General features: G+C 47.9%; 10 protein-coding genes across 10 annotated transcripts; 3 read left to right on the top strand and 7 right to left on the bottom strand.

Annotated features, from left to right (window-relative positions):
- Nucleotides 1-415: 415 nt before the first annotated feature.
- On the bottom strand, nucleotides 416-2,666 carry N7469_003541 (putative NADH-ubiquinone oxidoreductase 64 kDa subunit; the record flags this gene model as incomplete). The annotated part of the gene is made up of 3 exons (XM_056642461.1): nucleotides 416-432; nucleotides 502-1,233; nucleotides 1,295-2,666. 3 exons carry the CDS (start codon nucleotides 2,664-2,666, stop codon nucleotides 416-418), a joined length of 2,121 nt encoding a protein of 706 aa, XP_056501873.1.
- Nucleotides 2,667-3,430: 764 nt separating this feature from the next.
- N7469_003540 (putative sister chromatid cohesion protein Mis4) lies at nucleotides 3,431-9,012 on the bottom strand (the record flags this gene model as incomplete). Its single annotated transcript, XM_056642460.1, has 4 exons — nucleotides 3,431-8,286; nucleotides 8,349-8,485; nucleotides 8,581-8,770; nucleotides 8,847-9,012. 4 exons carry the CDS (start codon nucleotides 9,010-9,012, stop codon nucleotides 3,431-3,433), a joined length of 5,349 nt encoding a protein of 1,782 aa, XP_056501872.1.
- A 397-nt stretch (nucleotides 9,013-9,409) lies between these two features.
- Nucleotides 9,410-9,888, top strand: N7469_003539 (DNA-directed RNA polymerase I core subunit RPA12; the record flags this gene model as incomplete). Its single annotated transcript, XM_056642459.1, has 3 exons — nucleotides 9,410-9,524; nucleotides 9,582-9,813; nucleotides 9,870-9,888. The coding sequence occupies 3 exons, from the start codon at nucleotides 9,410-9,412 to the stop codon at nucleotides 9,886-9,888; spliced, it is 366 nt and encodes a 121-aa protein (XP_056501871.1).
- Nucleotides 9,889-10,049: 161 nt separating this feature from the next.
- N7469_003538 (deoxyhypusine monooxygenase) lies at nucleotides 10,050-11,119 on the bottom strand (the record flags this gene model as incomplete). The annotated part of the gene is made up of 4 exons (XM_056642458.1): nucleotides 10,050-10,399; nucleotides 10,434-10,567; nucleotides 10,631-10,992; nucleotides 11,054-11,119. The coding sequence occupies 4 exons, from the start codon at nucleotides 11,117-11,119 to the stop codon at nucleotides 10,050-10,052; spliced, it is 912 nt and encodes a 303-aa protein (XP_056501870.1).
- Nucleotides 11,120-12,014: 895 nt separating this feature from the next.
- On the bottom strand, nucleotides 12,015-12,339 carry N7469_003537 (uncharacterized protein; the record flags this gene model as incomplete). The annotated part of the gene is made up of 2 exons (XM_056642457.1): nucleotides 12,015-12,256; nucleotides 12,330-12,339. The coding sequence occupies 2 exons, from the start codon at nucleotides 12,337-12,339 to the stop codon at nucleotides 12,015-12,017; spliced, it is 252 nt and encodes an 83-aa protein (XP_056501869.1).
- An 803-nt stretch (nucleotides 12,340-13,142) lies between these two features.
- N7469_003536 (ETC complex I subunit) lies at nucleotides 13,143-13,940 on the bottom strand (the record flags this gene model as incomplete). Its single annotated transcript, XM_056642456.1, has 3 exons — nucleotides 13,143-13,452; nucleotides 13,516-13,626; nucleotides 13,714-13,940. The coding sequence occupies 3 exons, from the start codon at nucleotides 13,938-13,940 to the stop codon at nucleotides 13,143-13,145; spliced, it is 648 nt and encodes a 215-aa protein (XP_056501868.1).
- A 304-nt stretch (nucleotides 13,941-14,244) lies between these two features.
- On the top strand, nucleotides 14,245-14,909 carry N7469_003535 (F1F0 ATP synthase subunit f; the record flags this gene model as incomplete). The annotated part of the gene is made up of 5 exons (XM_056642455.1): nucleotides 14,245-14,292; nucleotides 14,367-14,381; nucleotides 14,534-14,681; nucleotides 14,752-14,817; nucleotides 14,884-14,909. The coding sequence occupies 5 exons, from the start codon at nucleotides 14,245-14,247 to the stop codon at nucleotides 14,907-14,909; spliced, it is 303 nt and encodes a 100-aa protein (XP_056501867.1).
- Nucleotides 14,910-15,507: 598 nt separating this feature from the next.
- N7469_003534 (uncharacterized protein) lies at nucleotides 15,508-15,781 on the bottom strand (the record flags this gene model as incomplete). The annotated part of the gene is given in 3 exon segments (XM_056642454.1): nucleotides 15,508-15,526; nucleotides 15,554-15,702; nucleotides 15,716-15,781. The coding sequence occupies 3 exon segments, from the start codon at nucleotides 15,779-15,781 to the stop codon at nucleotides 15,508-15,510; spliced, it is 234 nt and encodes a 77-aa protein (XP_056501866.1).
- A 22-nt stretch (nucleotides 15,782-15,803) lies between these two features.
- N7469_003533 (uncharacterized protein) lies at nucleotides 15,804-19,953 on the top strand (the record flags this gene model as incomplete). Its single annotated transcript, XM_056642453.1, has 5 exons — nucleotides 15,804-16,094; nucleotides 16,154-16,628; nucleotides 16,695-18,534; nucleotides 18,578-18,666; nucleotides 18,713-19,953. The coding sequence occupies 5 exons, from the start codon at nucleotides 15,804-15,806 to the stop codon at nucleotides 19,951-19,953; spliced, it is 3,936 nt and encodes a 1,311-aa protein (XP_056501865.1).
- Nucleotides 19,954-21,422: 1,469 nt separating this feature from the next.
- On the bottom strand, nucleotides 21,423-24,878 carry N7469_003532 (uncharacterized protein; the record flags this gene model as incomplete). Its single annotated transcript, XM_056642452.1, has 2 exons — nucleotides 21,423-24,273; nucleotides 24,379-24,878. 2 exons carry the CDS (start codon nucleotides 24,876-24,878, stop codon nucleotides 21,423-21,425), a joined length of 3,351 nt encoding a protein of 1,116 aa, XP_056501864.1.
- Between the last annotated feature and the right edge of the window lie 136 nt (nucleotides 24,879-25,014).

The raw sequence follows: 25,014 nt of genomic DNA, 5'->3' as shown, positions 1-25,014 counted from the left end.
TTCTCCAGATCACATCAAATCAAACCCAATTCCCGGGCCACCAGCAATAATACAGGCAAACTTTGTCTATACTTTGAAAGTATAGAGATGGGTACAAGCAGAGGAAATGCAATGGATCAGAACAAAAAAAAGGAATATGCAAAGTACAATTCAGTCTTCGAATAAGACTAAAGCAAAACAGAATGGAGCAGAACAGATCACTAATGCTCACCTTGAATCGCTTGTCCAAGGTAAGATACAAAGGAACCTGAAATAGATCCATGAATGAACTCATTTTCTAGAGCTAAGATGAAGAGGAAAAGAAAGTCGTTTAAAGATGGTCTCAGACCGGGCTCAAGGGGGAAAGGGGAAAGGCGGGGGAGGGGAAAGAGATAGGAAAGAAATGCCAGCCGGTGCGGATATTGTCGAAGTTTGTTTAGAAGCTCATGAGATCTGGTGCGAGAGAAGTTAGTTATGATGAATTCAAGTCTGAAATGGGGAATCAAATAGAACGGAACGAACCTCTTCCAAATAGGGCCCGCTTAGCCCAATCCATAGCTAACATAGACCGAGTACGGAAGCTCACGCTCTCAGCGAAGTAAATACTGCGCCAGAGATACATAGCAATGACACCACCGCTGAAACTCAAACCACCGAAATCAAAGATAGCCGCGTTACTGATATATGCCAGGCTACCAAGGTGTTTGTATTTGAATGCGTGATAGACTGCCTCGTCAAGGTCTCCATAGTCAATTTCATTGGCTCGAAGACCGGGCAGGGCAGCGGCGATATGAGTCAACTTGTGGCCCAGATAGACACCTTGCTGGTTAGCACGTTGGGCAGTGGCAGGTAGCGAGGTGAGCTTTGTATCGATTTGGTGCAGAAGTTCGGAGAGTTCGCCGTAGTCGAGGGTGCCAGAGTGATCTTTATCGTACTGCATGAAGAGTCGGTCCAGACGACGAAGATGGTTTGAGGCTTGTGGAAAGCGCTTCTTCACTCTATTGGCGACGTCGCGCCACTCAGAGAAGGTGAGATGAACCTTCTCTGGGTCACGACCTTTCTCCCAGGCAATGGTGCGGAGGAATCGGATGATGTTTTCAGCAACGTTGTTTTGAACGGTGGAACAGTCACCAATGGCGTAGACGTCACCGAGAGGTGCGCCAATCACACGAAGGTGAGAATCGGTTTCAAGGGCATGTTTGTTATTTTGGCCTTCCAGTTTATCCGATAATGTTTCGCAAATTTCGGCTCGAGCTGGAAGAATGTGTTAGCCGGAGGAGTGTATAAAGGCATAGGAATGGGTATTGAGACTCACAGACACCAGTGGACCAAAGGGTAAATCCAGTAGGAAGTTCTTTGACGACAGTTTTTCCGTCTTCAACTTGACTGAATAAAACCTTGTCCTTTTGCACTTCCCGGACACGAGCATTGGTAAGGACCTCAACGCCATCACGAGTAAAGCGGCTCTCAGCGTATTTAGAGAGCGCCTCATCGTATGTGTTCAAGATATGAGTCCGACTCTGAATGATGTGAACGGAAATCTCATTGCGAACAATGCGTGGGAAAGAGTACAATAGATCCTCATTCAACAAGTCGAATAGTTCAGCAGCGAATTCCACACCAGTAGGTCCACCACCACAAATAACAAAAGAAAGAAGCCGACGGCGCTCCTCATCGGTGGTAGTAGGCAAACAAGCCAATTCCATATTTTCCAAAACCTGATTCTTAATCCGACGAGCATCGTCAATAGTCTTCAGGAAATTGCAATTCTCCAATCCCTTCACACCATGAGGATTCGTCACGCAACCAACGCCAATAACAAGCTTGTCATAAGGCAAATAGAAATTCTTCTGATTACCATCCTGATCAACCTGAGAAACCTCAACCAATTTTTCAGAAAAATGGACATCTGTCGCCGAAGCCTTGAGGAAATGACCATTCACTCGTTCGATAATGCGACGAACAGGTTCAACCAGAGATCGAAGACCAAGAGTTCCAACCGTAGCAGATGGTAACATAGGCGTAAACAAGAAATAATTCGTCGGAGAAACAACCGTAACATGATAATCGCCAGGATTTAAGTTCTTAAGCAAAGCAATACTACCCCATCCTGTACCCAAAATCACAAGACGAGGTTTATCCTTTTGTTCGAGCATCGATTCCGAATCATAATCGCCAACCAGAAAATCCGCAATTGGTAGATTCTTAGGACCACCACGGCGTGGGTTAAGCGCCAATTCCGAAATAGGGATATCCTCCGCCGTAGGCGTTTCGCGATAAGTACTAGCATCGTAGATGAAGAAAGCAGCAACAACAAGTCCAGAACCGAAAACAAAGACACCGCACAAGGTAAAAAGCTTCGACAAGATCCTGAAAGCACGAGATCTTTCCTTGAGAGGGAGCTTAGCAGCTTCACTCGTTGTGGTGGATGTAGGAGGTAAATTATCAGATTTGAACCGGATTGGAGTCGTAATGGTTGAGATAGGACCGAAGGCACGTCGACGATGAGCGAAAGCGGAAACGGACACGGGAGCAGGTGCGGGAGCAGTAGAACTGATATACAAGGATCTAGAGAGAGGGAACCTTGTAATCAATGTCGACTTTGAAGGATTGAGTCGTGTTGATATCTTCCCAATTGCCTTCAGCGCGGGCCCGTCCGGACAACTCCGGAGCAACGCCGCGCTCATACTGGGCAGGACGGGAACTGCAGGAGAATGACAACAAGAAGGCCGCGCAGATCAACGGTGCCAAGAAAAGAAGTAAAGATTGGCAGATCACAGGTGACGCATATACATGAAGTCCAAGTGAATGACCGAAACGAGACAATAGAAACAAAGGTACTTCTTGTAAAGGCAAAAGTAATACTATGTTAGAACCAAGTTGGAAGAGGAGAAGAAGATGCGCGTAAGGCATGCGACGTCATGGAATCACGTGGACCGGAAACCGGCACGGCCGAAGCCCTAAACAGAAAACAGCATCGGTGAGTAAGTAGAAAAGGCTTCGGGAGGATAGACTCCGTGACGGATGATATTTAAAAATATTCAGAGAAATTAGATGAACAGGGAGGTTATCTGATAGGCATACTCCATTTTGGAATGATTCTATTATATACACATCATCCGGTCAAGAAAATAAAGTGAAGCTAAGGAGGATCCGGCCTGACAGCCCCACACAAGCAAAGAAGCAAATGAACCACCCAGCCAGCGCCGTATGATGCATAACATCGAATCAAAGAGTAGGTAGAGATAAAAAAAATGGGAGGAAAGGGGTATATCATATCCGCCAGTCCCTAGTCTTGAAAAAAAAAAAGAACTGAAAAGCCCATCGTAGATGATCATCATGTAAAAGAACTTAACGCCACCTTCGCAAGATATGCAGAATAAAAAATAAGCAAAATTAAGAGTATTTCATCATCTCGCAAGAAGAAAATGAAATGGAAAGAGACTGATCATCAGTCCCATAGATCATCGGGCTCATCACTGGATCTTTTCTTGCCCACAGAGTCCTTACGACTCTTCGGTCGTTTATTAAACCCTGTACTTGAAACAGAGCTCTTGCGTTTCTGAGGTCGGGGTCCAGTCATCATATCATCCACTTCACCAATCGCATCCAGATCACCATCAGCATCATCACCTCGATCGACCTTGAATTCCTCGTCGATGGAGAGCAAGGTGGAGAACTCGCGTAACTTGGCCAACATGGTTTCTTGACTGTCGAGTGAAGCCATATTGTTGGCGATGGAATCCCAGAATTTATCGCCAGTCACGCCATGGACCTTAGTCGCGGTCTTGTTAAGTTCCTTTGCGGCGGACTTGCCTTCCTTGTCTTTCGTATGAGCACTAAGATTATAGAGACGTCGAAGGTAGGTTCGAGCCTCCCAGAGCATGGATAGAGAGGCAGCGGCAGTTGTCAATACCCTTAAGGTGTTAGGGTTGACTTGCTGTGGGACACTGGCTGGCACTGGCATCTCTGTAGCAAGTACCATCATACCATTTGGAGTTTCAACCATCGGAGGCCCGATAGGACTGGGAAACACGTCCGTTTCAATGGCATGCGCAACGACAGTGCCAGTCGCCGAGACAATACGTTCCATAGCTTCGATGGTGGGTACCAACTCAGCAAGCTGACCGTAATCGAAAAAGGCCAAATTTTGTGAGACAAAGCGAGACAACAAAAGATGTTCCGGCGGTTCTCCACTAGCATCCAGCTTCTTCAATTCGAAGTTGACCTTGGAACAAAGATTCCAAAGAAACTTCTTCTGGTACTTGCTGTTGCTGATTTTGACGATTTCGAATAACGGCGCTAACTTCGCCACATAAGGGCGAGGCGTTGCACCATTCGAATCCCCGACAATGTCACGCTGGTAGTAGAAGGCTTCTTGAATAGCTCGCATGTACTCTCGCTCAAACATAGACTCATATTGCAAGTGAAGCATTTTATGAGCATCGAAGGCGACTTTGGCAATTGCCGGCACAGTAGAGGTCTCCAATGAAACGAGGACGCCAGCGCATTCCTTGGGATGGACGAGACCCTGTCGATTGATGCTAGCCACGAGTTCAATTGCAGTCAGAGCGTACGTGTCTTGCCGTGACTGTGCCACTTTGAGCATATCTTTCAAGAAGTGCTGGGCTATAAGCGCTGCAGCGCCATCATTGTCACTAGCCTTCAGTGACCCGCCTAGTCGAGTCGAGTCTTCCTGTGCAGCGGTCTCAGCAGATGGCATAACCGCCTTCTCAGATCGGCCTTCATGAATGGCGAAGAAATCCGCAAATGAGCGAAGCACGATATTCTGTAGACCAGGAGCATCCTCTTTGAAAACTTGTGCGAAGGTCTTCCGAGTAGGCTCTCGGCCGAATTGACCAGGCCAAGATTGACATATAGAACCCAAACTCTCAAGACCCATGACTCGCAGCTCAAACGGCTGATAAGAAAAGGTGAAAGGGAGAATAAAATCGACCATCAAATCAGCCACACTCCGTCCGGACGATGTCGGGAATGATTTTTTGAAGTGAGTGAAGTATTCTTCAAGATCACAGTGTCGTCCCACACAGCCTGCAATTCGTATATAGCTCTTAGCGCGAGCTAGTATTCCCGCATTGGCCTCCGACGACAAGTCCTTAATACCCCTGTACTGTAGCAATGGTTTGAGGACCGATACCGTCAACTTGACCAATCGGTCCGTGTTTTGCAAGACACTATTAATAGTCCAAAGACACGCCATGACCTCATTCAGCTCGGCACGGGCGAGCTTGGCCACACTCTTGAATAGATCATTTTGCACCTCTTTGAGGAGAGTATTGTGCGCTGACGAAAGATGTGGCAGAACACAACGGTAGATGACGACAACCGAGCGGAAGATGAAAAGGTCGTCCGCAGTTGCAAGATGGCCAATGTAGGGATGCAAGGCTTCTAACTGATCAGGACTAAATAATCTTGCATTGGCCTTTGCGAAAACAGTGACTGTTTGGAGCAAAGCTTGCTGGAACTCCTTGCCAGAGACATCTGCATCTTCTACAAGGCGCTGGAACATGATTGCCACCATCGCTTTGCAGACCTTGAAGTTCATCGACGCAGATTTGGACTTGTCGGAAAGTACAGCCTTCAAGCAGGTGCTGAGAGATTCAAGCGTGGTATCGCTGCGTTGAACGAGGCTCACGATCAGGCCTACCTGTTCACCAAGAGCCATCTTCAGCTTTGGCCCATCGGAGGTAGAGTCAATTGACTCGTGGAATGGAACCAGCCAAATTTCTTCGAATGTTTGACGTGCCAGAGTAGCGACACTCTCTTCATGGTCACCAGTGCGCTGAAGGAAACTGTCAAGTATAGCAAGTTTCAAATCGTGACGGTTGGTTTTGTGGTAAAGTTCCTTTAGCAGTCCAATGCAGCGCTTACGGACACCGGCTGTCTGGTCAGCAGCACAAGCAAGAATATTTCGACATCCTTCTTCTTCCAACTTTGGTTTCAACGCAATGCATTTGGCAATTAGAGACAATGCAGAATCACGGACCATAGGCGAAGCATCAGTTGTGCAACGGAGAATGACTCGCATGACTGAAGTGTCACGGTCAAGTAGGTTCGGGTCTTTTTCAAGCATGTAGATGACGCTCTTCAAGCTCCGACTGCGGACCTTGGCTTGGTCACTGGTAATAGAATTCAGCAGCACTTTCAAAATCGTGTCAAACGCCTTGCCAAAACTCGAGTTCAAGACTGTAAGGATATAGGCAAATCTTCCTTGAACGTTCGAAATGGAATCAAATTGCCTGTGTGTTTCCATCCAGCGTGAATCGGAGAATGATCTAGACAGAACCCTAACCAATTCATCAGTCGTCTCATCGTGTGGAATTTCTTCATCTTCTTCGCTATAATAGAGTGTGCAGGCGGTTTTGGCCCATTGGGCCAAGTAGAAGCCACGAGTACTCGTCAATTGCGAATTGTCAGAGCCTCTGTTTTCGGAAAGGAACTCAAGAGCCATTCTATATGGCCCGTTCGGAGCAACAAGATCTTGTGGGTGGAGAGCGCGAGAGTTATAGTCCTCGAATTGCTGTCTAAGGTAGTCGGTAATCTCATTATCGGAATCATCCAAAGCCGGGAGCATGTGTTGAGCAGTGGCCATAAGATCGGAAATGGAAGAACCCATCCATCCCAACAGCTCAAGAGCCATACTTTTGGCTGTGGCTGGACTCTTGTCGAGATCGGCAATGCCGACCATGTGTGATGCCATGATACGGAGGAGTAATTCAGCGGCTGGCCAGTCAGTGGAACCAAGAACGTTGATTAGGTCTTCAGTAAAGAGATCGAGAATGTTGCGGTATGGTTGATCACCACTTTTGGTCGAGGTCATGGCTCGCTGAACAATGAACTTAACGATGTATTGCGCACTTCGCGAGGCATTATCGTAAAGTCGATTAACCTTCGCAGCCAAGCGTTCCAAAGACTCATCCAACTCATTCTCATCATTAGAGTCTTCGTCTCTGGTACCATTTTCGCCCATGCCCTCATCATTGTCACCGTTACTTTGTGCTTGTAGTTGCCGCTTGGCTTTAGAAGCCCGCGGGTCCTCTAAGGCTGTAGTCTGAACGAGTTGAAGGACCAGTGCAGTCAGAAGTTGGATATTTTTGCCATCCGCAAGCTTGAACTGTCTTGCACTTTGGCGCGTAGAAGGAAGCTTTTCCAGTGAGACCAGAATTTCATCCAAGATGAATGGTCGTTGATCTGGATATCTAGAAAAGATCTTTGCTAGAACATCCATTGCTCCACGTCTCGCTGATTCATACTTTTGAGGCCCAACAGCGGAGTCTTTGTCGTTATGGGTATTCTCGACAAAGATCAATTTGGCAGCGAAGAACTCGGTGGCTGTTATCGTGCCTTCAGACACTTCGATGCGAGAGAGAAAGTCTGCGAACAAAGTAAGAACTTTCTTGCTTTGGTTGATGAGACTTCCAATGGTGCGTCTCTGTGCCGAGAAAAACCCAAATCTTTCCGCATCTTTGCCATTAGAACGTGCCTCGACAGCAGGGATGATACAATGGTCAAATGCCCCATTCAATACATTGGGTATGGCCTCAATGAGATCCTCAGGGCATAGATCGCGCTCCGTTTGCCGTCCAGCCATTGTCTGCAAAAGAGTACCAATCGCAAACATGGCGTTCAGCATATCATCCACTTTTCTGTTCCACTCTTGTATCTCAGATTCATTAAACGGATCAGTCAAGCTCAGATCGGGAGCCTGTGAAGCAATAATCGCTTTCTCGCAGAGTTTCTGTGCCCGATTGATATATTCTGATGGGATATCTGCGAGTCGATTGAAGCTAGCCACTTTCCGAAAGGCTTTCTGAAGTCGGCTGTGAGCATCTGAAGATAACACCATGCCATGCACATCTAGTGACCATGTATTTACGAAAGTCGGATTCGATGTGCCAGAGGTAGGACCACCTCCACTATCTAGATCGATCTGATCCTCAGCCTCGAATATCTCCAGAAGGAGGTCTTGTAACTTTTGAAGAGCATCGTCCGCCTCAGCCTTCTGATCCTTCAGCCGAATAGCCGTCATTTCGATATCATGAGGCGGCTTCACGTTCAATGACGAATCTTGGCCAGATTTCTTGGGTGAAGGCTTTACTGGTATTACCACAGAAATTCCACTAGAGGTGTGATTTGATGTGAATGGTACTTGGGGTGGTGCGGGCGTCGGGGTTGGAGTCGGCCTTGAATGGTTGGAGATCACCGACTGCTGCTCCCGTTCCGGGGTGACTTTGGAAATCGACTTCGGGATTTCAACTTTCACATTGGTAGACGATACTTCGGGACCTATACCAAAAAATTTGTTAATGGGATTGACTTTAATCAGAATCAATGTCGTTCAAGCTCACATCTATAAGCTATATCCGTTGACTCTAGCATCATCCTCGCGAAAGGGCCCAGTTGATTGCGACTGGCAGATGAGCCAACGGGGACACTTGAGATGACTTTTCGGTTCGAAGTGAGATTTGGAGGAAGCTTGAACTTGCTAGAAGATGAACAGAAAGTATCAGAAGAGTCCAAAATTCCAAAGACGAATTTACACTTTCTCCGAAAGAAGATCCCAGGGTAAAACCAACATACAATTCAGTTAACTGATCCCCATCCAACAATTGTTGCAGATATTCACGTGAAGTCTCCAAGCGACTCGATTCATCCTGACCCGACTGTATCTCCGTATCCAGCTCTTTTAGAGTGTTGCGACCAGCTTGAAGCACATGGTTTATGGAAGTTGTAGTAGATGGTCGACCGACATCAGGACGAATGATACATTCTACAAGGCCCAAGAATTAGTTTCCAAATCATCATACAAAATCGTCAAAGAGTAGACAGTGTTCGGAGTGACTGACCGAGACCAAAGACTGGCGCGCTGGACATCGACGAGTACTGCAACGCTTCGTCCACGGAAAGCGGGCGCGATTGTTGAGGGTAATTCATATTGGTTGTATAAATTGGCTGCGGCTGCAGGTGGTTGTTGATCACGACTTGCACCGCGGGACGTCCATTTTGATCCATGATGACTTTATGGCGTTCGTTGCTCACTTCTTTGTCCGACGGACAAGGGAAAGCGCTAGCGGAGGAGGCGAGAGAAGGTCAAATCCGGTTGCAACATGGCAGTTGCGGGAGTGGTGAAAGAGGAGCATCTATGCCATCCTCGATGCGCAATCCCTCTTTGATTATTTGTTGTGAAATGGGAGAGACAGAATAGAATGAACAGGAGAATCGGTCGTTGAATGATCGTCTTGCCTTTCGGGGCATCATTTGATCTGCCGCGTCTGACCGCCTTGATATCGCGAGTGGCCCGTGCGATAAAAAAAAGATGGACAAGCCGCACTTCTCAGCTTCGTGAGCATTTCGGTTTTTCTTATTTCGGCAGACTTAAATATATTGTTTGAAGCAATCCAGCATAATCATGTCCGTTATTGGATCGCTCATTTTCTGTACGGATTGCGGCAATCTGCTGCGCGAATCCACCGGAGATGCCAATGCTATTCTACACTGCGATGTCTGCGGAACTCGGAATAAAGGTCAGCAAATTGGATCACTTTCAGGTGGATGACAAGGCTAACATGTATATCTCTCAGATACTGTTCCTCAGACCATTGTCTCCGAATCCAAGCCCTCCGCCTTTCCCTCCACATTGAGAGCCAAGCGATCTGCGGTCCAGACACTATCCGCCGAAGATCGCAAGACTGAAGCTATCACACAAAAGACCTGTGAGAAATGTGGCCGGAAAGAGATGTTCTTCACTACTGTTCAACTCCGTAGTGCGGATGAAGGTAGTACTGTGTTCTTCCGCTGTGTTTGCGGTTACAAGTATGTCGTTTCCTTGCCTGACGAACCAAGCTCTATGTATTCTAACCACTCCGCAGGGAAACCCAAAACAACTGAGCCCAAAAAAGAAGAGAGGAAAAACGGGATCGAAGATGTACAATTGTGGGAAACGGATCTATATTGGGGTTGTATAACAAAGAGTATCAAAATAACGACGTCACGACTTTTTTTTCTTTTAATTCATCAATTCATTGCAAATTCTTTTTTTACCATGTCATTCATGCGGCGGCGGCAGCAGCGCCCTCCGGAATAAGAGCATATTCTACCTCGCCGTTCTTCTCGAATTCTGCCATGTCAAGAGCCACGATGACACTATCGCGCACGACTTGCTCGGGGTCATTCAGGAACTTCTTCAGGATGTCCTCAACACCCTCCTCGTCGCCCAGACTGCCCAGAGCCTCGGCAGCCTCGTGACGCACCATGCCCTCTTCCTTGGTGTTGCTCAAGCAAGTAGTCAGGCAAGGAATGGAGGCGGGATGGCAGAGCTGGCCGAAAACGAAAGCGATCTCGTGACGGAACAGAGCAGAGGGGTCACTCAGACCCTTAGCGAGCGCATTGATGGCGCCAACTGCGGTGGGGAGGTCGGGGAGAAGCAAGGTCACGAAGGCCGAACATGGCACGGTATCTTTGGAAAAGAGGGAGCTTAGTGTCGAGCAGTGTCTTCTCGAGATCGGGGATTGAGGGCTCGCTGGCCTCCAGAGGCATTGGGGGAGCGGGGTCGATAGAAGTGAAGTCACTAGAAACGGAAGAGGGGGATTAGCGTACGTAGACAAATTGTAACGATTCAAATAGAACATACCTGGGCTTCAACTTCTCAGCTTTCCTCTCCTCCGAGTTCTCCCAGATAATACGGTCAACCGCGATATCGCACGTCTCCCGAATAATCTCCAATTCATTCTCGTCATCACGCAGCTTCTTTAACAGATCCAGACTATCATCAAAACCCAAGGCACCGAGGGCCTCGGCGGCCTCGTGACGACACATCGCATCCTCCTGGACATCTTTAACAACATGCTGCAGGTAAGCGACGGAATCGCGATTCAAAGTCTGACCCAGGCAGTATGCAAGCTCGTGTTTCAACAAAGCCGAAGAAGAAGCGAAACCGGCGGCAATAGCCTGGATAGCGGGGAGGGTCTGCTCAGTGGGGGGGTTGCAGGCAGGCTAAGTGCTTAAGGGAGAAGAGAGCGCGAAACCGGCGGGCGAGAGGTTCAGATTCGGAGACGAGGACTTTGCGGAGGGACAGGACGGTTTGGTCGACATTTTCGGACTCTGTGGCTGAGGGTGCCATTTTGGGATCACTTTTTGCAGTAGAGAGAGTGCGAGTGTTATGTGAAAAGTGGAAAAGAATGAATGAAACAAAGGCGGATGATTAAAAAAAGTCGGGAAGATCTTATCATCGATTTTTAGAGTGGGGGACTCTGCAGGGCGGGGCTGTGTGTCTGCGCCCATTCGGCTGTTTAAGATCCGCGCTATTCTTATACACAGTAATATATTCAATGAATTAGTATATAGTTATAATGGTTAATGAATTGATATAATAGCAATTGAATATAGCTGCATATTATTAGTAATTATTGATGATTTGACATACAGCAGTAAGTTGATATGCCAAAGAAATGACTTACTACTGTACATGACCTGCTGGCACTCGGTAGTAGTGCCAGTAGGTATGTATATGTTAGGTAAAATATGGCGTATGTTCTTCGCAGTTAAGTTTAATGTGATAATACTGACCTGAAGAGTAACAATAGTCTGGTAAGTACTGGAGATGCTACGGCTATTTACTCTTTGTTCATTATATATAGAACTAGATTATGGGGCAGACAGGTGTATAGGACAATCCTATACAAATGTTAGATTGATTCGGATCCCATGAATGGCATCGCTCTTAAACTAGACATCAATTTGGCACTCTTTAGAACCCCTTGAGAACTTTGTTTGAATGGACGACGGGGAAAATGTATCCATTATGTCTGACTGGTATTCATCCTGGTCCCAGCCCTTCGCGGATGTATATTGGACTATGATATGCAAACTTGGAAGTTTGCATATCATGAAGGAATCAATAATTAACCACTAACGATCAATGTCAAAGTAAGAACATATATCATAATTTGAATAAGCACTCCATGAAATCCAGGTAAAAATAAACGTTAGCACTCCTTGAGTACATAGAAATGCAACTACATCAAACCACCATAAGTCTCACCCTCCTCCTCAAGCTCCTCATCTTTATGATAATAATCCTTCAATTTATCCATCTCACCCTCTTTCTTCTTTTGGCCATGCGCAGAATTCGCATCCTCTTGTTCATCATGGTCCTCATGATGATCCTTCATTTTCTCATCAGTCTGTTGACCCATATGGTGATGAAGGATACGCTCGAAGAAGCCCTCATGTTCATGGGCGGGTTGAGCTTTGGACTCTGTATGCAGTTAGACCCCGTAACGATCAATTTCTATATAGGGTAGACAAATCTTGTGGAAGAAGTGACTCACGGTCGGACATGATGTCTGCTGGATTCACTTGTGGTTGAGGAGGCGGCGGTATATAATTGTAGTCTGTTAAGCAATGGTGCTGAGATGCTGGGTGAAAGATCCCCGGCAGCATGCTAGTTATATACCCTCCTCTGAGACAGAATACCTATTCTGTAAGAAACTATGTCATTGTCCAAATTAGTACTGCGATGGAGAGCACTTGTGAGGCGACTTTGTTGTTATAGGTCGAGAAGTTGGTGAACGCATCATTGACCCATTTAACCACAAGCAACGAAACTCAATCACGAATACCAATTTTATAGGGACCTGCTTGCGAGCGTCATAGCATTTAGTATCGATATACTTCAGTCCTTGATAAAAAGAAGTCAAATTAAGCCTCGTAATAGTACTCTCAGTGGTACTGATGGTGCTATATAGTGGTCTCGCGGCTTAGCTGCGGGATGTACTGTTGGTAATCTCAACTACGCGACCTGAAATGGATATATTGCTAGAGTATGTTTTCGTCTTAATATGTCAAGCTCCAGATTGACATATTTCTGACAGGCAGAATGAAAGAATACACTCTAATACTTGTACTTGAGTGCAAGTGCTCGGTAGAGACTTGGTAAATTTACGTCTAACAGTTCATACGCGAATAACCTATGGCTCCCGCGGCAGCCAATCACATCCCCCACATTAATAGTACATATGGGGTACATCTTGAATCTTCGCTGCAATCTATCATTTAACATTCCTGGACACTGTATGAATCTGATTTTGATGAAGGGAAAAGAAATACGCAAAACATATGTACATAATACATCGAGAACTCAATCATTTGGTCTTGATGTGCTTGAGCTTCTTGTTCTCGAAAAGGAAGTTGTTGGCATAAGCCTTGGGGACGAAGCGGCGCTCATTAGGCTCCTGAACAAAGTACTCATATCCCTGCTTCTGGGCAAAAGCAATGGCATCCTCCTTAGACTTGAACTTGATGTTCGTGCCCTGCATGCCGTCGGCGGATGACTGCCATCCCATCAAAGGGTTCTCCCAGCGGTGACCCTTCTGCAGAATATCCCAGTCCATGCGCCAGTGGTGAGAGTGCCAGGTACCGGATTGAGAAGCGGGCTTTGCGGGTCGGTAGATGCTATATAGATTGTTAGCTTGTGCGTTCAGGATTGGGTAATCCTTGAAGAATCGAATCTCGTACCGGACAGTGCGGGCCTGGAGGTCGGTAGGAGCACCAGAAAGAACAGCAGCAGGCAGAGTTGGGCCAGGCTCACTGCCATCCATCACACGCTTGGGAACTGGAGAGTATGATCTGTGAGGGAAAAGAGATATACGGGTTAGCTAAAGGGTTTTGCGTTGGACGGATTGACATCTCGGAGTCGTTGGCAAGGGTACGCACGAAGTTCCGTGATCGATGGTAGCCTCGTAGTCGGGCTGGTGACGGGCCAGAGCCTGCGCAGGAGTCTGCTTGTTGATCAAGGAGCTGCCGTGCTGGGTGGTGGTGGGAGCATCGGCAGGGCTAGTCTTAACCTGGTCAGAAGGGCCGGACACAAAACGGGCATTGACGGGGGCAGCAAGCCGAGTCACGCGGAGGCGAGCGGCGCCACCAACACGAAGGAGCGACATTGTAGACAGTGAGGGTTGTGAGAGCGGGGATTGAAGGTGAACAAGGCAGTTCGATCGTGGAGGGCGTTTGGATTCGAAGTGCAGGTCACGGCATATCCGAAAAGGGATTAGCGTGGGCTTGGCAACAGACCATCCCGACTTCCCGCTTGCCGAAGGTTCTCTCTCTCCTGCATCATCAGTCGTTCCCCGGTTCCTCTTTACCTTGCGAATCGCCGTAGGTTGTCTCCTGATGGTGTCATTGCATTCTCTGACATTAGCCGTGTTATTTGCGACCAGTTTTCTAACCCTTTACAGTCCTGACAAGATGAGCTACATCGTCCGCCGTGGTCTTTCGACCCTGATCCCTCCCAAGGTACGAACCACCTCGAATTGAAGCCTAGCCGGCTGTCGCTTGGAAATATTGACCATACTAACTCTATACCCTAGATCGCTTCCCCCAACGTGAGTTAACCCTGGATTTCTCTTCGCGCTGAACGTTCATCGCGCCCCTCCCTTCGCCCCGTGCCTTCCCGAAGGCTTTTTCGTGCCACCTCGAAACAACAGATACCGCCCACTGGCCCGCGAACAATCGCTAACATATCTATCTTTTCAAGGCCATTGGCGCTGCTCAGGATGCTGCCCGTATGGAGCGTGTTGTGAACTTCTACGCCGGCCTCCCCCGTGGCCCTGCTCCCCAGGTTAAGCCCACTGGCATCATCGGCCGCTACAAGGCCCGCTACTTCGACCAGAACTCCGGTGTCCGTAAGTATTGACGAATCGTTCTGGGGTTTTCTGGCAGATATATGCAGACATAGGTACTGACTCGACTTAGCCATCGTTCACGCCATCGCCGGTATTCTGATCCTGGGCTACAGCATGGAGTATTACTTCCACCTGCGTACGTTATCTTCTCTGTCTTGGATTCCATCCTTTTCTGTGATCATCTAGCTAATTGAGGATATAGGCCACCACAAGAACCACCCCCACTAAACTATTTCCTTTGATCTATCGGAAGAGGGGGAGGATTGATTTGATGTACATACTGCATATCCTCTGACCCAGAGTTAGGCAGTTTAGGAACTAGAGAGCCATTTTGGAATCTCGCTATGTCTCATTATTCAACTATATCATAGAGTAACATGTAGTATACGATTTTGTAGCTAGTAATGACTATAGATGTTTGTACCTTGGGCGGTTGTCCATCTGCGGGCATCTCTCGGGAGGAGACCTCCGCACTGCGTTTCCCAATCACACCACATTGCCCTATGAACTTGAACACCCTCAATAACTGAATCGTGTAAAAGACTCAATAAAATAAATATTTAAAATAATTCTAAGCCTTAATTTCTCGTGTATTTTCACTTTTTACGCGACTTTTAACTAGTTCCCCCATAGTTAATAGTTATGAACAGTCAGTCCAAGCAGCTTTCGCACTAACCGAAAACAGCCAAACCCTCAGCTTCAAACCCGACAGTCATCGAACAACGAAGCATCTCTCACTCCACCAACCTCCTCAACCTCCCCGCTCTCCCTCTCTCACCTCCCCCTCCCTCCGATACTATTCTGGGGCTTCCCGGCGGACTATTTTTTACGCCTTGCGATTCCGCCTGGCGTACACTCCGAATCAAACTTACCCCGACGTCTCAGCTCCTGGAGGTTGGCCGCCCAACTTCCGTCTTCCTGGTTGTAAATTCCCGATTTTCCAGGGTGCAACCAGCCGAGCGAGCAGTTCAACTGTGGCGATCCTCAAAACCTGACCATAGGTCCGTTGTTGCTTGTTTCTCTATCCTAAATACTATGCAAGCGTGATCCTGGCGGTCACCCGCTTGGTCCTTCTTACACTTCCATCCACCAAGATCCATTTTGAAGGTCGTCTTCTGACATATGGCGCATTTATCGCCTTTTACAGATTCGAATATTGTTATGGCAGAGCAGAACAGCCGTGATGTGGTAGATCAGACCCTGTCGGGCGGCGACCCTTCGCCTTCCGACGTCCCTGCGAGCATCACCGACAAGTCAACCACTGAAGGGGACGCGGGAGAGGATCAACATATCGCGACGCGTTCAAATATGCGGCCTTCAACGGACCTACTCTACAACGATGAAACGAGACAAACGCCTAGTCAGCAAACAGAGAATACTGGGGGTGATAAGGATACTGGGAGTCCTTCGATGGTGGGTCGCCCTGCAGAAGGCTGGGTGAAATGACAGCGCTTGCTAAAAACTTTTCGCAGGATTCTTCCAAGCAAAGTACTGGGTTAGTTGCGTCACGAGCGATTGAAATGAATGGGTTAGCATCAGTATCGGATGGTGGGGATGATACGGCATCACAAGGCGGTTCGGAGTCGGACGCCAGTCGAACAGATGGTAGACATCACACGCGCACTGGATCGGTTAAGAAGCCTTCCACGTTTAAGCCTGTGTCATTCGCCAAATTCGCAGTGCCCAAAGCCCCTGGAGTTCCCACGCCGCCAAAGGCCCCCGAGAAAGGTACGAGTGACCGCTGGCCTACGATTTCGAGTCGCATGTCTAATATCTCACCAGTCCCATCCGCCTCGACGACTCCTCTAGGAACACCACAACCGAGTTCTAGGCCAAGGTTGGTCGCAAAGACAACATCTGGAAATTCAATTTCAAAGACGGGCTCAAGCAACACAAAGCCGGGTGGTTCGGGGCCAGATCCAAACCAAGTCTGGAATAAAAACCGACGTATGTTTCGAGACTGATGCGTGAACTTTCGGTTCCAGAACTGACTTTCTACCTTTTCTCAAATAGCTGTCCAGCCAACCCCCGCCAAGCATTTGACCGATGAAGAACTGAAGCAGCAATATGGAATTCACATGACATCTCGTATCCAAGAAGATGGCGGTGGTGGCTCAGAAGCAAAATGGGCTGATATTGACGACGATGAGGATGATTGGGCCCCCGAGACTATTGAATGGACAGATGGCACGAAGGTCACTCTCACGCACACTGATCCGGCACCTGCCCCCGGCCAACCTCATGAAGAGCCGACGCAAGCGCCTGAGCCTGAGCCGGCGTCAACGAAAGAAGCACCTAAGATTGCGGCTCCTAAGCCAACGACATCCATTGGACCGAATCCGACGGTACTCCGGCTTGGAGCGAACGCTGAACGACAAGCAAAGGCCGCAATTATTTCATCTAAAGGAATAAATGATAGAGCCCCATCTGGATCGACGAGCCCCGCGCCACCTCCAGCTAAGTCACCATGGGCATCGTTGCCCCCCGTCGATAGAGTATCGCCAGTCAACCCATCTGCACACCCCCCACCTCCAATGCGCGCTCCTCCTACTCATTACCCACATCGAGATGATGCCCGCCATGCGCCTCTACCCCCGCAAGAGATTGCTGCTGATGACTTCAACCGTCAATGGCGTGAGTCAGCCCCTGGCGCTCCCAGAGAGCTCTATAATTCACGATCAGGGCGTTACGAGCCAGTATCAGACAATCGAAGACCATCCTGGCGGAACGAGCCAAGCGCTAGAGGCCCAGCGGTGCTCCAAAGACCAGGTCAAGATCACGGTGGGCCAGCTGAACCATCAGCGGCTTTCCAGACTCATCGATCTAGTCATCATCAAGAGGGCATGGGTTGGAACCGTCGTCGGACCTCATCTAATGTTAGTGGCGGAAGCGGAGGATTTGGACGACGTATGTCTTTCGGCAGAGCAGATGGACCACCAAGACACTTCGAAGGTCGACGAGGATCTCAGACCAACGGAATGGTTGATCCGGCATTGATCGATCGTGAACACCCACATCCGCACGGCCCATCACACCTTCATGGTGGTCCACCTCTTTCTTCACACCCACCCCCAGCTGCCGGTGAAGCCGCACCAGCAGAGAGTGAAAAAGCCCCATCTACAGCCCCCGAAGCACCTCAAGAAGATCCTCTGGCGATGCAAGCACGTGTCATGAGGGAGACTATCCGTCTGGCTAAGCAGCGTCGTGAAGAGGAGGAAGAAAAAGAGAAACTTGCACGCGACGAGAGAATTCGACAGAAGCTGGCCAGTTTGGGCCCCGCTCCCGAGAAGCCACAGCGCAAAGATAGTATTGAAAGCCGGAAAACTCAGGCAACGACAGCATCTGGAGGTGCAGCTGCAGCTGCAGCGGCGATGCATTCTCCCCCTAAACCTCCTGTTCCCGAGCCTACAGGAGAGCCCAAGCAATATGGCATGATGAAGGTTCATCATCCTGATACAGTGAAGAAGCTCGTTGCTGCTAACGAGAGGGATCGGGCTTCCGAGAAGTATGCAGAAAAATCTTCCCCTCATCTGCGACAAGCTACTTCCCCTCGCGAGGCGAAGCGAGAGCCTGTTCATGATGCTGCGCCTAAACAGCAACCTCAGCAGCAACAGTCCGCCGACCAGAACACCTCACAAGAAACGAATGTAGAGGAATCAGGTACTCATTGGCGAGGAAACCTGAACGTGTCTGGCTCTTATCAACCCTGGTCAACTAATACCAAACTTGCATCCACTACACCTTCAGTGAAGAACCCATGGAAGCCCTTGAGTAGCGATAGAACCCTCGGGAACGGTATTTTTGACCAGGCTCTTGGTGGATTCCCATCCAGAGAACTTGCTTTGCGAAGCCAGTTGGCTTTGGATCAGCCTACAATCCCCCCCAGCTTTACCAAGTAGCCAGGAGGTCTCTACGATTGCTTCTTTGCCTTCTCCAGAGTCTAGGATAGCAGGCTATGACCCTTTGAGCCCCATCGGTCGTCCGGGTCCCATTGGGCCCCCCTAGCTCACAAAATCCTCAGTGGCAACAAGAACTCGGTACTCCAGGTGGACTAGGTGCATGGAGCAACTTCCAAGCCGTGGCAGCCCGACGAGACGCCGAAGAATCCGAACAAAAACGTCAAGATTTCAATGCCAATCGCAACCAGTCCAATGCTGTCAACTTCAAGGAAACTTGGAAACAGGTTCGAAGCGGAGAAGAAGCCGGTCAAAGACACCTGATCAGTGGTGCAGTGAACCAAAACAGCAAGAGTTCACCGTCCAACCCGTTAACGGGCTTGGATGCTCCGGTGGATGGCCTTCCATTCTCAGAAAACCAAGCTCGCCCTCTTGTCAGCGTTCCTGCCAGAAGCTCGCGTTTCTTCCCACATGGACCTGAGCAGCAGAAGCGCACGGTTATTGAGAAGTTCGACTACGAACGAAGCCCTTCGCCACCACCGCCTGAAGAGTCAAGCCATCCAGTGTACCTTGGCGGCTCTGGCCGTCCCTTGGTTCATCTGCCTAACCCCAAGCCGGTTGTGAAATTACCACCTAAGATTGTTGCTGCACCGGCACCCCCGCCGACTTTTGCCTCAATGGCAGCGGCGCCGCCCCGGGGCACGCCCGCATCTACGACTGCGATGTCTTGGCAAGAGAAGATCAACACTCTCTTCGGCAAGAAAACACCACCTGTCAAGAAGAGCTCTCTAGCTGTCACATCTGCCACTAAAGAGCCTCTGGATGTACAATTGCCAACTACGACTGTCTCTGTCTCCGTGTCCTTCCCCGCTAAAGAGGTTGGCTACCAAAGTGGAGACGGAGACTTTGCTGTCCGACAAGTGGAAGAACAAGATGAGATTTTTGAGGATCGCGAGCCAGGCTCTCAACCTCCAGTGCGAGTGCCAAATATGGCCCCAGCTGCAGCTTGGGATGCCGCCCAGGCACCTCCGCAAACTCGACCACGGGGCAAATTCATGAAGCCCGTTCAATGTCGCAGTGTTGAACCCTACATAGTGGGACTTGGCGAGAAAGATCAATTTGGTAACCTGCGTGTTCTAATTCGATTCCCGGGTGCTCTTGCCTCGAAGATCTGTAGCTTACCCAAGAAAGCCTCTTCAGCACCACGACCCCGGTCCTCTCCCAATCTCAAGTCCCGCAAAGGGCCGAAATCTCGGGAGACTTCAAACAATAATGCACCGCTGAAGCGATCATCACAGCAAAGTGGTGCTTCCTCCTCCCGGCATCCATCGTCTAAAGCATCCTGGGGACCACGAACAGCGAGCGGATCGCGTTAATAGCCGTTCTACTTCATTTCGGGAATTTTTCTACTGGCGAACCTGGATGTTATTTACGCCTTCGCAGTCAAGATCATACACGGTAGCCTATTCAGCTTAATCGTCCTGGTTGTCACTGCTATCTCTGCTATCAATCCCCAGCTCGTTTTGAAGAGAGATTGATACTCTAGTTAAACTTCCGGCTTCCTGATCACTACCTCTTTTCTGCCGTTGCACCTCACCCACCACACCTCTTCTTACTCCCTCCTAAACAGTCTCGTTCCGTCACTGTACCCATTCCTCTCTCATAACCCGACCACCTACTCGCCCTACAACCCCGACGCCCCTCGTTCTTCAAGTTATGTATTCTTTTCGTGGCTTTTATCGTTTGACCCGTCTATCGCTTGTATGTACCTTTTGCAGCATGGAGGAGCATGAGCATGACGAAACTTGTTTCCCAAGGAGAATCATCTTTCACTCTGGAACAAACTTGACTATCAATCACCATTCATGGCCATTCGTAGGCCACGGCTCTAGTTCTGGCTCTGGTTATTCCTTTGTAAAAGGCCAGCAATGCCAATAACAGTGATTGCGTCAAGTCTCCTTTCTGCATCATCACCATCCTGCAATGGACGTTCATAGTGGAATTGGCGGATGACTGGGCTTTGTCTTAGTCGTTGGCCTCTCGAATTCATATCAAGTAGCTGTACTTGGATTTTTTCTTCTCGGATTTATCTCAGTATCCTTTCTATTTAAAGCCTAGATGTCTTTTACGTAGTGTACTTCTCTATCCTGTCTCGGTTGCAAGTCTACAATCTGGGCTTACTATCTACCTACCTGAGTAGATATGAACATGGAATCCCGCACCAATGCTTGTCTCAGGTATCTCAAAGGATAGACCTCCCTATACCCGTGCTTTAGGAACTAAAATCAGCGCCTGACTGGTCGGAATATCTACTACCCTCTATAATTACTCGGTATAAGAGGGAATTGCCGCAATTTGGGTTGTGGCCTGCTATCTATATACAAATTACTATGGTGGTACACTCGCAACATTCTTAGGCCTAGACAATTGGAACTTCGTTAGATTTGCTCTTGCTTTCACCGTCTATCGTAGCTGCAACACCAGCTGATGCATGCGAATGCTATCAAATTTGGTGATATAAATAATTACGCGATGGGTATTAGATGGTCTTGACCGAAGATACACTATCTACGAGAGGCGTGAATCAACTTGGGTATGGATATAATAGATACTCGTGAATATTGACAATTTCGTTCCTTGATGTTAGACTCGGAGAGTCTTTCGGTTTTCGGCGACTATCATTTTCACGATCATATTCGTCTTCGTGGATCCATGGATGACTGGGAATATATGAACAAATCTATCACTTGTATGAAGGTAGATAAGTACAGGTAGTGATCCAAGTCTGTGCAACAGTATTGCTCCTATGCTAGTCATACTACATCTCTTAAATCCATCCATGGATTTAAGAGTAGTTCATCCTGGAATGAAGAAGTGACATCAGGGAATCTTGGTCCATGTCATCTCTTGGGTTGTTTTTCCCTGCTTCAATGTGCTTTTCAGTCAGATGAATGTCGGGATGATCTTCGAGGAATATGTCAATCGTATCCAAGCTTGATCTTCCAATGACTAACTCAATTGCTGATTCGGTGGTTGGCAATGATATTCGATGGCGCATACACGAACGAACAAAATCATCGAAAGGGAACTCAAAACCATAGTCGGGCTCTTCTCGAAACATAGCTGGGAACCTAAGCAACATATCTTCTGACACTTCAAAGGTTGTATATTGAAAAAGGACCCTTGCTGCCCTGGCCAGGGTAGGCGTGTCAACTCCAGGATCATGCCATATTGCCTGCCAGACTACAGTAAGATTCAAGTCACGATATTTTTCCAGAAAGAGACGTAGAGACTCAATCCCCTGCTTTTGAACAGCAAATATCAGGATATCCTCTGTAATGGGCAGTTGGCGGGGCCCCAGGCGTGTTAAGAGTAAACTTATAACATGACTTGAGTTCCGTCCCTCTAATGCAGCTTTGATGACATCTTCTGTGATCAAGGTTCGGTCTTTCTGTCTGTCTAGCAAGATTCTCATCGAATTGGCATCTCTCGCAGCTGTGGCTACTATCTTTGGTGTCACTGCGAATTGAGGATTTCTGTTGTAGATAACCTCTAGGACATCGGCATTCTCGGCGGCCGTTTCAATCAGCCACTCATCTACTTCCACAAGCTGCCGATCGAGAAGTAGCTCGAAGACCCCGCCACCATTTATCAGCCTTTCTTCTAATATCTTTTGAACCATGCTTCGGATCGGAAGACAGTCTTGCCGTCGGTCCAAAAGCAGCTTCAAGGCCCTGAGATGACGCGATGTCGCTTCCAACAATTTATCAGTCGTCGGAAATTTCGCCCATCTCTCCAAGATAAATGTGAGTACTTCCTCTGATGTCTCGCTTTCAACTTTGGCAATCGAGACCAACGAATCTTCCGAAACAGGAAGATCATGACCTTTCAGATCAAAGAGATACTTCATCAAAACTCCTCCATGGAGAGGATTGTCAGCAACTGCAACCAGAGTTTGATCTGTGATGGGAAGCTCAGAGCCACTGGCATTATTCACAAGAAGTTCCATCATCTCCTGGTTGTTGCACCTAGCAGCATTGCTAAATGTCTCCTCAGTAACAACGAAGCCAGCTTGTTGCCTGGAAAGAAGCAACTTCATTATGTCCAGCCCCTCGTATCTGTTTCGTACAATTTCTTGTAATATCTCATCATCAATGGTGGTGACTGACCCGCATTCGTCAAGCAAAATTCGCATGACTTTGCTGCCATTTGAAAGTCTCTGTGAAGCGGCTAAAATAACATCTTTGTTGATTGTTGTTCCGGCAGCTCGTCGTTTTAGAAGCAGACTGACCATTTGTGGATCGTCTGCTTGTCTGGTGGCTGTAATGAGGACTTTCTGGGTGATAAGAACTTCTTCTCCGCGCTTCTCCAGAAGTAATTCCATCGCTTCGATTTTTCCTCTTGCGATGACTTCGATGAATTCCTCACCTATCTCAATGTCATTTAGCCATCTATTCAAGAAAGACACCCCGCCGATGCGACCGATTGAAACTGCGAGACTTTTCATTCGTGTGGGTGTGAGTTTTAGATCGATATCACATTTATCCCAAAGTAATTCCACAAGTTGTTCGTCGCGGAAATCATTCTCCATTATCCTCTTTAGAAGTTTCTCAGTTATCCTGAAGCCGAATTTCTCCTTTTGGTCCAAGAAATGACGAATCATGAGGTTGCCCGATTCACGGAAATTCCGAGCAGCCAATTCAACCAAATCCTGATCAATCCTTTTTTCCGAGCCTCTTGTTTCATCATGCAAACAGCCTTTGTCCCAGAGCAGGCTCAACATCTTCGGTAACTTCTCTTTGGTCGTTTCTGTAATCTTGATGCAAAACATCATGTCCTGAAGCACTACTTGTGGTATCTCCTTTACAGTCTTGAGCAACAACTCTAGGATATCCAGTTGACCTTCATTCGCAGCCACTAACAACGCATTGTGACTCCAGCTTCGGGATTCTACCATCATATCAGGATTAGTGCTTTCAGAAAGCAATCGTTCGACTGTTGCTTCTAATCCCCTCTCTGATGCGGAATATAGGGGCGGCGGGAGCTCCTCAAATAATTGACGCCATATGGAACTAGGCCCGAAACTAGCCAGGCGCATCCAGTTCAAATAAATATCGCGCTCGGTGAAAATAACATAAATTTTCTGCTGGAGATTTTTGTCGTTGACAAATGCTTCCCCAAGTTCTGCCAAATGACGGTCCCAATATCTCGCAGAGTAAAACAATAATGGCTTTTGCTCGGCAGTGGTCTTAGTTAGGACCTCCTTAGTTTCAAGCAAAGTGTCAATTGCTTTATTCACTATGGCAAGATGACCGATGCTGACTGAGAACTGATACCACGAGATTTGGGCCTCGTTGCAAACGAAAAACTCTTTCACGGAGAAATGGGCCAGTCTCACAGTATCGTCGGAGATCCTCACGGTGACGAGGGAAGTAGTGCAGGTTTGGATAACGTCGTCAGGGAAGTTGAAGGAGACAACATCTGCGACGGTCTTCAAATCCATCGGAACAAGCGAAAAACTGAGCCAGATGAGTATTGTGCGAGCAGCCTCTCTATCATCTGATGAGAGCCTCTCAAGGATATCTCTGTAGGTATCTTCGAGCGTGGCTGGAATTGTATCAAGAGCTTTGTTGAATGCAGCCTCGTTCTTCGACTCTTGAAGTCGCTTGATCTGCAAATCTGCCCAGCGGAAGCGTCTGCTTAGTTGAATGTGTTAGTTGTGTTATATACATTTGCTTATCATTAAAACATGCCTTTCGCCAATATCCAAGAGTTTGTTCAAAGCCCGTTCCTTGACTGACTCGTCCCATCTAGACAATCTGCCCTTAGATATCTGATCGCGGACAAAAGTCTCCACATCTCCTGCTAACCCGATCTCTAGGTCAACATTTAGATATTGCTCCAGCCTTGACCGTATATCGGGCTCTGGTCGACTTGTGGCAAGAATATGTAGCTTGGAGGGATGTTTCGACAATAGCTGTTCGATGAATTCTAACAGAGAGCTTCTTCCATCATGATCTTTCACCGAGCACTCGTCCATAGCATCGATTATAAGGAAGACCTCGTCCTGAGAATCTTCCAAAACAATGTCAAGGACATCTGCAAATTTTTGCTCTTGAGGTTTACTACCACGGTGGCCATGGTATGGAAAGATCGATGAAGATGGATTGCTGATAAAAATCCTTGACCTCTTGTTCAAAAATGTCAAGCAACAGGTAAGACATGCAGATTTCAAGCAAGATACGATTCGACTCAACAGGTAGCAGTGTCTGTTTCCAGCAGCTATCCCTTTCGTTGCCATTGTGATCGTCTTGATTGTCCGCTGACCGAGTACCAGTGGCCGTGATAGAATTACCAATAGCGGGAGAAAAGGCTGTCAAGGCAAGTGTTGGAACCAAAAACACCTTAGCTGTTTGGTGTAGGAAATAAATATTTGA

This window comes from Penicillium citrinum, assembly GCF_028827155.1.
Source record: "Penicillium citrinum strain IBT 23319 chromosome Unknown utg000003l:1.0-4596430.0:1.0-4598250.0, whole genome shotgun sequence".
Taxonomy (NCBI): domain Eukaryota; kingdom Fungi; phylum Ascomycota; class Eurotiomycetes; order Eurotiales; family Aspergillaceae; genus Penicillium; species Penicillium citrinum.
The sequence above is the reverse complement of the archived record's forward strand: the minus strand, read 5'-3'. Positions and strand labels throughout refer to the sequence as shown.